Here is a 13,034-nt window from a genome sequence, read left to right on the forward strand (position 1 = left end):
TCGCGTTAAGTGATTCCGTGATTAATGCGCGCAATCAACAGCGAAACGTGCGACAAGTCCGTCCATTCGCTCGGCTAGTAGCACGTGCGTTCGAGTTATTAATTGGATACAATAAAAGCGTTGATTGCAAGCATTTGTAATTTTCAAAGTGTCGCGATTATAGGGATGTTTGTTTGTCAGTATCGATATCGATTTGTCTTTTATCCCAAAGTATTATACTCTTATAAATAATAGTACATTATTCATGTTTACTTTGCGTACAGCTTACAACTTTTTGTTCCCCAATTTATATTTGAAATCCGAAAAATTTTAAACAGTCACTGATAAATATAGAAATCTATTAAACCTTTTCTCGTCTCGACTTTAGTTTTTTGATACCTGAATATTTAAGGCAATAGATTAACTAGGCGGTGGTTTTGTAAAGCAGAAGGGCATTAAACAAAACATTATTTTTATCGATACATGAAGTGTTACTGTGTTACATCCCTATACTTGCATCCACTCGCCTTTTATCTAGTTTCTACTGCTTATTGCCAGGTGTGGGTGTGGACTCATATTTGAATAAGCCATTTCAATTGCATACATTGATACGGTTGTGGGTTCAAATCCCAGTGCAATTTGCATCGAGATTATACTATTTATTATAAGTAACGCGGCATAATGTTATTTGATTGACCGTTCAATAGATCTTAAGGTGACAAGGAACATGCTTTATGTATTGTTGCCTTCACTTTACAACTTTGAGTTATCACTAATGTACAAAACTATTTAATAAATTAAGATTTTTTTTGTAAACATTATCTCTATGTTTGGTAATTCTGAGACCCAGAACTCAAAAACAAACTGAAAATGAATGTAGAAGAGACAGTATTTTAACATTCTGAGCTTTACTATAATTCAAATTGTATCTAATATTATAATAATACTTCGCTGGTCTTTTAATGCGAAGTTTCAACGAGGTGCGAGAGGTTATGACGGTAATACACCGGTCGATCAGATAAGCCTGATTACGGCTGATCACATGATTTTACGGCCGCATGAAAATAATTATACAAAACTGGCCGATCCCCTACTCAACACTTTCCTGCGCGTGAGCATTCAATTACCAGTAATAACTCTAGCGCGGCATATCAATTTGGATAGGGTTGTCGCGATCCTATATCGATATTAATTTAAGAAAAAAATGTATCTACACCTGAATTGATAACCTCCTTTTTATGGTAAGTCAGTTAGTATATTATTGTGATGATGCATTTTGGTTTCAAAATGTTGTAATCTATATCTTTTCTCATATTATAAAGAGGAAAGATTTTTATTTTAGTTTGTATTGAAATAACTCAAGAACTAATGGACCGATTTAAAAAAATTCTTTGACTATTAAAAAGCTGCGTTAGGAGTGAGGCTATTTTTTTAGTTTTACGCGGGTGAAGTCGCAAGCAACAACTATAAAGGTACCCCAGCAAGTCAAAATATTCAGACGCTGATGACTAGAAGTTACTCCAAAATCCTTTTCACTTCCCTTCAGAAATAGAAAACTAATTGTCTTGATACAATAAAAGGTGTCAAAGACACAGTTCATATTATTTTTACAATACGTTTCATTTTTACATTTAAAAAAGCACGCACTGTCCAATCTTTATCGATTGAACAGAAGAAAAAGAAAAAAAGCATATTCAGAATCAGTAACCTATCAATGTCAGTCGTAGTGATGTATCTGATATGTTCCCCAGATATTTACGTACACTTAAACGATTTGAAAGTATACTTGTTAATTGCGCACTCGTCAATTTCATTTATAATATTTCAATCCGGAGTGTTACATAGTTTGAGTGACGTTACAATTTTAATACGCATTCGAAAGGAGCTCATCTTCGAATATTCTTTTAACGCGTTAATTAACTTTCGAAGTGTACAAGCAGTTAATATTCTCGTTTTGTATTCAATTAATAACGGCCAATAATTTCGTATATTTTATCGTATGATCGTGATGTGTAACATCAATATATTTAATGTTATTTCTGCATCACGCCCATCATTATGCAGTCGTTTTCAATTAAGACATGTGCTGTTTTATTACGTGATTTTTTCGAAATGGGGCAATGAGTTACCTTTTATGTAACAACAATTCTGGCAAAGAATTTGATCCGTAATGTTCCAAACCGAATGAACTAAATTGCTCAAAAACAGAATTCTATATAGCAATGTTATTACATCTTTTGTTAATTAACGATTGTTTCATAACGAATATTATAATTGACTTTAGTAATAATCTAAACTTATAATTGACCGACTTCCCAAAAGAAGGAGATACTCAATTCGTCTGTATGTTTTTTTCTTTAATACTAAATAATATCTAACCTTCTGATCGCCGAACCTCATCTGCCTCCTGGCGTTTCTTGCAACATTCATCCGACATAGAAACACTCTGTCTTCTCCGTCAGAGGGCGCGCGGGACAGTTCCGACCTCACCGCCTGCTGGTCTTGTTTGTCGATGACGTCATAAACGCTGTCCCCGTGTATTAGAAGATCTTCCTGCAAATATAAACGTAGTGAGGATCCAGAGCCATGATTGTAAAATGTTTGTCGGGGAAGTAGAGACAAAAATATTTTTATATAAGTGGTTTGGTAGTTTCATTTAATGGTTACACAATATCCATAAATTATATCAAACCTATCTAAACACTTTACAAAGGCAGTTATCGCGATTAGGGCTGTAAGAAAATGTATAGCCTTAATTGCATTAGAAAATGGCATATAATAAAAAAAAAACATATGTGACACGACGGTTGAATGTGTATATAAGAGGAAGTTTGAAAGTGGCGCCAGTGGTGGAAAAATTTAGAAGCAAAAGTTAGCGTGGTATGAACATGTTATGTGACGAGACGATGGGGACATAAACCAGAAAGTGTTAAGAATTAATGTGCATGGCTCCAAAGGAAGAAAAAGACCGAAGAAAATATGGATGGATTGTGTGAAAGAGGATATCCTTAAGAAAGAAGTGGATTCAGATATGACGGCTGATAGAGATGTATGGGAAGAGCAGCACATACTGCCGACCCTCCGTAAGGGATAAGGGAAAGATAATGATGACGATGGTTGAGGTACGAAAAGGATCATGTAAAAACTTTTTGATATTGACAGACGATCTTTTTTTTTATAAGATACGGTGGCAAACGGGCAAGCGGCCACCTGAATCCGCCAAGATGGCGAAGCAACCACTGCCCGTACACATCCGCAACTACAGATGCATTGCCCACCCTTATCCGACAGAGGAGGATACGCACATAAAGAGAATATCTCCCCTTCCTATGTGTCTCCGTCAAATCCACTTCGCCTTCCCATCCTCTCCTTATAAGAAAAGGTTGGTAAAGAGAAAGGGACTTAAATTAGGCCACCGGCACCACACTCATCAGACGAAACACGGAATTGCTTCCATTTCACGCCTGTCTTCTGTGTGGTCGTGGTATTACACCGGGCGTGCCGGCCCATTCGTGCTAAGATGTTAAATCGGGCACTACCACTGTTATGCCCGTCTGGCAGCTTTGCAGTGAATTGGACTATATAGTCTAAATAGCTTAAATAAAATCACCACTTAGATTAAAATAAAACTGCTTCGGAGTAAGTTTAAGAATTAGCTAAGTTGAATAGTAAAATTAAATATAATTACAACGTTCGCCGCAATCCACTCGGTCTGGACAGGGTTAATAAAATTGTATTTCACATTCCCTTTTCTATATAAACAAATTTCAATTACCTTCATCCGACTTTATTAACTCCAATTAAATCATAATTCTAGAGTAAACCTCGGGAAACGTTTCTAAACGCACTCAAGTTAGGGTTGTCGACTACTAAAATTTTAAGATATAGAAATTAGTTGACGCGTTTCTACTTCACTCTATATCTAAATGAAAAAAATATTTTACTCGTTATCATGGTCTTGAAACCTGGTATATCGACTCTATGATTCAAATAAACGGGAAGAGATCGTCATCTTTTTTGTTTTTAGTGATACAAAATAAGTACTTTCAACTTAAAAGAAACCAATTTGTTTTTGACAAGAAGATGAAAAACTAATATAATCTGAGTGCGGTTTATGACAGATCGTTAAATTACTTTAAGTATGTACATTATCTTTATTTTTTTTCTGACGATTGTCAACCCTGGGTGTGACGTCACTGCACGTCATAGCGCCCCGCCCACCTGTCGCGAGCCCAGCTAGGCGAGCGCCCACCACCAACGCGCAGTCTCTGGGGGGCAACTGGGGAAATGCTTAAGGGAAATTATTAAGCTGTCTTTACTATACGAAGCTTATTACAATATGTACGCAATCTTGTATTTTATAGTTTATTGTAGAACGTTGATTCTGTATATCAAGGGTTACAAAATGATTTCAACATTTTGTAACATTAATCATTAATTTGATAATGTCTAGTGTGATAAGCAACTAATTTAAAAAAAAAAACATTTTACGTGCTTATTTAATGTCCAAAAGTATTACTTTATAAAAAAAAAAACATTTCATTTTACTACCAAAATCTCCTACAAATTAAGTGTTCTACATATTCTAATTATCATAATAATTTATCTTGATAAGTCAACAAAAAGTCTAACAACACAAAGTACAAGTTTTAAAATCTATATTTTAACGATTTTTAAAAGAATTTTTAACGACATTTTTTGTAAGTACCATAATATGTTAACAGTAAAATTTTTGAATTAGCAATTATTTTAATATTATTTCTTTATTGATATTGTAAACCAATAATTTACAACATTTATTATAACTATTACTTCGTAATGAAGATTATTGCATGCTTTTTTTTATAGCATTGAATATACGCTGTGGTAGGGCCATTGTATCTTACATCGTCAGAATTATTTCCAACATTGGCTAGGTCGGTATTTCGTAATTTTCAATTGATTCAACATTACTATTGTAATCTCCGATGGGTTTACCGTTAACCTAACATTTAGATTGGCCATGATACAGGCAAATTATTGATCCAGTTACATGATTGTGATTGCGTTGATGTCTTTTATATGAACGATTTATCGGATGAAAATATGAAAGCTTTTTCTCATACAAAAAATCTTATGTATTTCAAAGTTTTAATTTTAACTTAATTGAAGTATTAAATGTAACAAGAGGTTTTAAATTAAGTATTGTCAAAGTATTTCTCTATGTACTAGAAATGTCAGGCATTAACCTGACCTTGTCTCTACGGAGGATCGACACAGTATGAACAGGTATATCTGAGTTCAATTCTTTCTTACGCTTATACATGTATACTTACTTCAGTCTCTATTGTATTCTATTTCTTTTTTATGGCTCTCCTTCAGCGGATTGGGCCAGTGTAAAGTGTTAATGGTTATTGTATTATAATTTGGGAGAGACTGGCAACAATAATCTTTGCTCTGCTTATGGTTCTTCCGTCTCTACCTTGTTAGCTATTCTCATTCGATCTTATTATTTTCTTTGTAAGTAAAATTTCAATATTGGTTGTAATTTTGATGTCCGAAATGTGTCGATATTTTAATCATTATACTTAAAGAGAAAACGTCTTGTATAACAACGAGTTACAGATAATTAATCATAGACCACCGCAGTCAGCTCGGCCACAGAGCTGTTAATAATTATCATATTATTAAATTGGACGTCGATCGCAGTGCTTGTAAATGTTGTACAAATGTTTGAACAAACACAAGCCTCCGGTTATATTAATGAAGCGAATAAAAAACCAGACCCCCTAATTGTGGTACAAATGGTTGTGAGGTTTCAAATTGATTTATGATTCATTAATTTTGTGATGTCGATCTTCCTATGTTCGGTACACAAACTTTACAACTCCGCATGTGTGGAATTAAAAAAATAAACAGCCTATGTGTTTTGCGAGATTATGTTCTACATAATTGCCAAATTTTATCGAGATCCGTTCAGCTGTTCGGGAGATACATTAAGAAACGTCCTTCCATCTAAAGACAAGAAATGAGATTTATTAAGGAATATTGAATATTGCATAATTAAATGGTTTATTTACTAGAGATTGTGAATATTGATATTAACACATTATGTGTCAAAAGTATGTGTATAAACCTGAGCCATATAGTGACGTCGCAGTTCTTAGATTGAAATAGGGTCAGTGAAATTGATCTCTGTTGAATAACAGAGAAAATAAGACATATTGTGGAGCCGTACTCGGTCTGCATATTTCGAAATTACAGGACAAATATAGGGTACAATGTAACATACAGGAAATTCAGTCGTTCTTTCTTACCGAAAGGAATTGCAACAACAATGATAAATACAAAATAGCCGCGGGCATATGACTTTCAAAACTACCATTATAAAATGACCCGCCACAATGCGTACCAATTGAAAATAGTAATACGTAGAACATTTAACGTATTAAGAGGTCAAGTAATATTGGTGGAGCCTATTACAGAGGTTTTAATAGGGTACATCAATAAATTGGCAGTGGTTAGAGCGACGAAAGAGCATTGTCTATGGCATTATCACCACATTGTTCGGTTTGCATATTGAATTGTGCGTCTCTATTGTTTATGGTAACTTTGCTACGTGTGTGGTTTTGTAAGCTATACTTTATGTTACATATGTTATTAAAAGATTGCGATTTTTTTTCTGCAAAATAGAAATTAACTTCCTTTACGTTTTATCTGTGTTAAAAAAATAGCATTTAACTGTTTTACACCAATAAGGTTAGAAATTCTATACTTAAAAGTATTAAAACACTGTTTAATAGTTTTATTGTAATGCCGATGACTTAAGTGTTAGCTAACTTCTGCACTGGTTACTAAGTTAAGCAACTCAGCAGAGCTTTCAAAAGTTTCTACAAACATTTATTTATTAATATATTCAAATATTAAGACCGTTATATTTATTATCCACTCATAATACAATTTACTCTTATAAACGGCATATTAACGAGACCGGCATTGTTTTTAACTGGATATTTGGATTAAGTACTTACTGCCTCTAAAATCTTATCATTAATCTTAATTGCGGAATAACAATAAAATATTGCCTTTAGATACAATTGGAATTATTCTAAAATGTACTTAGTGTAAAAGTAATAAGGTTTATTTTACAATATTCATAGATAATCATAGAGTGTATAGATCATTATGTTGCAGGCTTATAAGAACGGGATCGTGGGAATACTGGCGATACTTGAGTTATAGAGACCGATTGAGATCGTCTCCGAGACGTAATGAAGCTTTAATGGGGTAACAGTCGGGAAGTGCCAACCTTACGACTGGAATTTGTGGCCAGGAAGAGATGCAGCTGAGGAAAGTATAACACATATACAGATTGAGGTATATGAAATAGGTTCAAATTTTGGAATAATGAAATAGGTTAAAGCTTCTAGTGGGATAATTTTACTTTCTAACATACGTAAACTATCCACCCCAACTTCGTCTGGTCGGTAAAGAATATACATTTCACATAGTTTCTGTCATATGTATACCCTTCCTGGTAATACAAAACATAGCCAAATTGATAATATAGCTGTGTAATGACAAAGAATGTTTTAAATCAGTTTTGAGGCCTATTCACTGCACAGAAACAATTAAATCTTCTGTCTTTGCAATATTAGTATGCATTATTTAAAAAAATGCAAAGATACCAATTACCCTATAACATTTAAGTTTACTCCATAAAAAGCAAACTTATACTAATCATAACTAACATAGATAATTACAATACTGTCTATCAATTAAAACTGAATTTAGTTATTTAATAAGACAAGTTTCGTAAAAGTATATTTTAACACTAATTATAAGCGCAAAGGTGGTCTTAAATTGATGTTATTTCATAGAAAACTCAAACAAGTATAACCGCTCTAATCAATTGGTAGATATAAACGGTCAATAAACGAAAACAAGATCGTTATCAGGCAACGACCGGACGTTCAGATCGCATTGGATTCGTCAGCGAAGTATCTCATGACATCTGACAAACCATGCCGGCGAGAGATCAAAATAGAGTCAACGGACTGTTCGAGACAGAAGGTAAGCGAATGGCCTAATGTGCTTAAACTATCGGTACGCTTAGAATTGTTTAATTGACACAGTAATGTTGTAAAAAATGCATATATAGTTACCGTATTTTTGAAAGTAAGAAAATTAATATTATTAACATCTATTTAATTTATAGCTCTAAGCTAGCTAGCTCAGGGGAACCTAGTGTAGAAGCCAAGGCTCCCATGAAATATATTTTAATTAGTGTGAAATAATAAAGCATAAATTCATTTATTTATTTAAGAGTGAATAGACGACATAAAACCACGTCATTTGTCTTAAATATTGCATTTTAGAATTATTAAAAAAGGTGACGTTATTTTAACAGCTTTATAAGTTAAGTTTTAACTTCTTTCTATCTCTTATATTCTGTGTTACATAGTACTGTTGTAAAATTACTATGCGATATAGTTTTGATAGAAGCGCCGCGTCAACGTAGTTCCACCAATCAATCACAATTTGAATACATTGAGGAGCTATCATTACTTGTAGATACATCTGTACCGGGGTGGTTTCACACGCGCCGACCGCCAAATTCGTCACTCTATACAGGATGTTTTAATTTTCTCGCATTTTTTTTAAAGTTTGATACAATTATTTCTTTCATAGTTTTTCATTAATTCTCTATCTTCAACATAATATTTACTTTGAACCATTTGGTTGAAAAAATATTTATTTATATTAATAAAGGTACGCTAAAATAGTGTCCAGATGAAGTCTTGGTACATTTTGTAACAGTTTTCTAAAATGTAGTCTACTAAAGCAGTTTTATTTTTTGTTTAATTCCTACAATTACAATTATGAAAAAAGTTCACGTGAGAATCCTTAGTAGGATAAATATTGCCACTTATCAAGGCTTATTACAAGTGTATTTAAAATACAAATTTCAGATCATCCTGTAGGTGGTCTATCGGTCGCGGACGGCCCGCACCGAACAATAAAGCATAGTGATTAATTTACCGTCGCGGCGGGCACGGGGGGTGCGGTGGGCGCGGGGGGCGCAGGCGCGGGCTAACGAGGAAGTATTCGGGGTCAGATGCGGTACGATTTGTACCCGCAGTCCGGACCCACCGGCGCGCTTTGTGCTCTAAGAAAAATTGGGCGTATCTCGATATTGATTTCGCTTTTATTACGAAGACTGGTTTTATTTGCCGCTTATGTAGAAGGACGAGTTTGTCTATTGCTGATCTTAAATATTACATCGATACTTAGTGGAGCATATTATTTAAAAAAATACTGAAGACACTGTTTGATAATGCCAACGTAAATAAATCCTGGCTCACGTTTCTGTTACATTTTTTTTATAAAAACAGAGCAAAAATGCTTGTATTTAACACTAACAAAAAGAGATAGGGATATATGAAAAAATCACGCACTGAAAGTTATTGTGTATATACCATTTATCTAAATTAATTAAGATAGTAACATCCATTATAGTGTTATGGCTTCGATAATATAATCTCAGACGTACGAAGCTTAATTAAAACAAAGAACATACTGAAATAGAGGTTAACAGAGATTCGATTAATCTTAAATAGAAATGACAGGAACATGGGTGTTAAGAAAAAGAGATGAATGTAATAAAGTGTTAGAAAAGCACGTGCCTTATCGTATAATGTGAGGATACGCATTAGGGAATTATCTCTAAAATGATGTAATAAACATTAATCTGACTCGTACTTTATTGGACTTCCGTTCAAGATAATTTGCTTATTAAAAATTGTATTTAGATATAGAAATACAGTGGTGGAGAAATTGAGCAAAAGGTTAGCGTGGTATGGACATGTTATGCGACGAAATGATGGGGACATAAACCAGAAAGTGTTAAGATTGAATGTGGATGGCTACAAAGGAAGAGGAAGACCAAAGAAAGTATGGATGGATTGTGTGAAAGAGGATATGCTTAAGAAAGGAGTGGATTCAGATATGACGGCTGATAGAGATGTATGGAAGAGCAGCACATACTGTGCCGACCCTCCATAAGGGATAAGGGCAAGTGGATGATGATGATTTAGACATAGTAGTAGAAATAAATTATTTCTAATCTATTTCTATATCTTTGCATATATATATGATATAGAAATCTTACTAATCTTACTAATATTATAAATGCGAAAGTTTAGATGGATGGATGGATGTTTGTTAGACTTTGTAGCCTAAACGGCTAAAGTAATCTCGATGAAATTTTGCATAGATGTAGAGGATAGACTGGAAGAACCCATAGGCTACTCACTTTTGTTATTCTTTAATTCCACGCAGACGGAGTCGTGGGCAAAAGCTAGTCTTACTAATATTATAAATGCGACAGTTTAGATGGATGTTTGTTAGAGATTGTAACCTAAACCGCTGAACGGATCTAGATGAAATTTATCATGGATGTAGAGAATAGTCTGGAAGAACACATAGGCTACTCCCTTTTGTTTTCTATAATTCCACGCAGACGCAGTCGCGAGCGAAAGCTAGTAAATTTATAATTTATTTCTATATCTTTGCATAGATGACGTTAGGCTGGGATTATGTAGGCTGTTCTATTCTGATAATGATCTTATTTTTAGTCGTATTTACGATACTAGCTGTTGCTCGCCACTTCACCCGCATGAAATTATAAAATAATAAAAAAGATAGTCTATGCTAGACAGTGATAACGTGGCATTTTAATGGTGAAAGAATTATTGAAATCGGCCCAGTAGTTTTTGAGTTATTTTATATAAATACAAATCTTACCTCTTTATAATATTAGTATAAATAATTTACCATTGAATGTCCTAGATATTCTGCTGCGTTGTCCGATATGTAGAGAAGTTTACCGTTCTGCGTCATCATCATAAGGAAGCCATTCAGGGCCTAAAATGAAACAAAAGTGGTTAAAACACAAAAATATTACCAATACTTAACAATAATTGGATACTAACAGGACATAAGACCAATGTTAAAAACAAAAATTTACGAAGGATAATTTATTTTAGTTTATTAGGATTATAAAACGTGCATTAATTAATTATAGAATTTAGCTATTCAGACCACTAAATAAAAAATAGTAGATCTTTAAGGAATACTATCGATCCCCTCTAGCTTCGCATGGCAATATTTTCATATACGCAAGTTTCGAGTCATACTTGAGGCTAGCGTGAAAGTAAATGTAAATATTTGCCTATTATGTATATCAGAAGTGTGTTCCCGCTCTCCATTGCATTTGAGTTATGGAGAGAATATATTAAGTTGGCACACAATCGGCCCGCCATCGCCACACGACGACAACTGCCTCGCGAGGTTGGGTCACAGCTGTTCATTTCTATACGCGAATTAGTTCTATTGTAACTTATACAGACACTTTGGACTATATTGTAACTTAGTGTAACTGGCCAGTTTAGTTGCTTATCGTCGATTACTGAAACGACATTTAAAGGTTTTATAGTTTTCTTTCTATTATATTTATTCTGTTTCACTATTCTTTGATGTTTCTTTTGGATTATAAATTGAACAGGGGTATGAAGAGGTCGGTAAACAACCCATTGTATTTTGTAGTTTCTTTATTACAAACTAGCTTACTCCCGCGTATCCACCCGCGTGGATTAAAAAAAATAAAAGTGAATAGCCTATGTGTTTATCCAGACTATCCTCTACATCAATACCAAATTTCATCGAAATCCGTTCAGTTATTTAGTCTACAAACTCTAACAAACATCCATCCATCCATCTAAACTTTCGCATTTATAATATTAGTAAAATTACAAGCTTTTGTCCTCGACAAATAATTGGTAAGTAATTCTTTTACACTTAGATCTATCTATCTTTCATCGATATCCGTTGAACCGCTGTGGAGATACATCCATCCATCCATCCATCCATCCATCTATCTTGAAAGAATTATAAATACTCTATTGAAGATGGTGAAATTTCTTAATATTCAAGTTAGTAAACTCTACAACTTTCATGTCTTTTGAGATGCAAATATCGCGGATTAAAAATATCTATCGAGTCTGACAGAATCTCGCGATCAGAATTATTTATAAGATTTAAATCGAAGGTTTGCTTGTTTTATATCTGCGTAATACACTATAACATTATTTGCTTTCTATCAACAACATAACCGATAACCTACATATGGTAACCCTTTAACCGGTAAAAATGTCAACGATTTTCAAGGAACACCAGTTCATTGTTCTCATATCTATCTACTACCATTTAGTTAAAAAACGTGAAGTTAATTTACGTACTTTAAAAACATTTTTATGATAAAATATCGTATATTACAATTCATTTAGGTTCTTAAGAAAAATCACTTCGAAATTATGCTTAAAATGCCCAAATCAAAGTTAATGAACGGTTGCCGAGTACCACGCCTTCTTAATACTGCCTTATGCCACAGTTTAAATTAACGTTATGACTGTCTGTCCCTTTCTAACACACTGGAATCCTTATTGAAGGAAAGTGACAGATAAACAGTTCCCGGAGTTGGCGTGGGAATCGTGGGAACAATACGAGAATTTAACATTTCAAAGTTTATGCGGAATGAGAGATTTTAGTGAACGATATTTTATGAATAAGTAAGGAATGGTTGTTGAATTTTCTTGTTAAATAGAATTATCATGTTGGTTATATTATTTCCTGTTATTAACATATTATGTTGTTCTTACCTTAGAAAATCCAAAGTTCGATGTGTTGGACGGCTGGTGATTTATGTCAAAGCGTTTGAAAACTGTAACAAAAGAAATAATTTGTCAATTTACGATTAAAATATTAACTGTTTGATAACAAACTAGAAGCTTAATATTCTGTTAATAATTTTAATATGTTTATATATTCTTTATCATGATAAATAGAGTGAAAACTGAAAAAAACAATTGAAGTTACGTATATCTATTCCTTTAACCTTTTGGATAAGAGGAACTTGAAATATCATCATCATCAACATCAAAATCAACTTGCCCTTATCCCTAAGGAGGGTCGGCACAACATATACTGCTCTTCCATACATACACCTCTATCAACCG

At 33.7% G+C, this 13,034-nt stretch overlaps 1 protein-coding gene across 3 annotated transcripts in view; it reads right to left on the reverse strand.

Moving 5' to 3' along the window:
- Positions 1-13,034, reverse strand: part of LOC106104311 — a 104,554-nt gene that overhangs the window by 37,418 nt on the left and 54,102 nt on the right. For all 3 annotated transcript variants that reach the window (XM_013284324.1, XM_013284323.1, XM_013284325.1), the window contains 3 exons: positions 12,678-12,739; positions 10,795-10,884; positions 2,359-2,532 (listed from right to left, as the gene is read on the reverse strand). In XM_013284324.1, the coding sequence (XP_013139778.1) occupies positions 2,359-2,532; positions 10,795-10,884; positions 12,678-12,739 (326 nt within the window). The remainder of the gene's footprint in view (positions 1-2,358; positions 2,533-10,794; positions 10,885-12,677; positions 12,740-13,034) is intronic.

The sequence above is a fragment of the Papilio polytes genome, unplaced genomic scaffold, assembly GCF_000836215.1.
Source record: "Papilio polytes unplaced genomic scaffold, Ppol_1.0 DF823691.1, whole genome shotgun sequence".
In the NCBI taxonomy this organism is placed as follows: Eukaryota; Metazoa; Arthropoda; class Insecta; order Lepidoptera; family Papilionidae; genus Papilio; species Papilio polytes.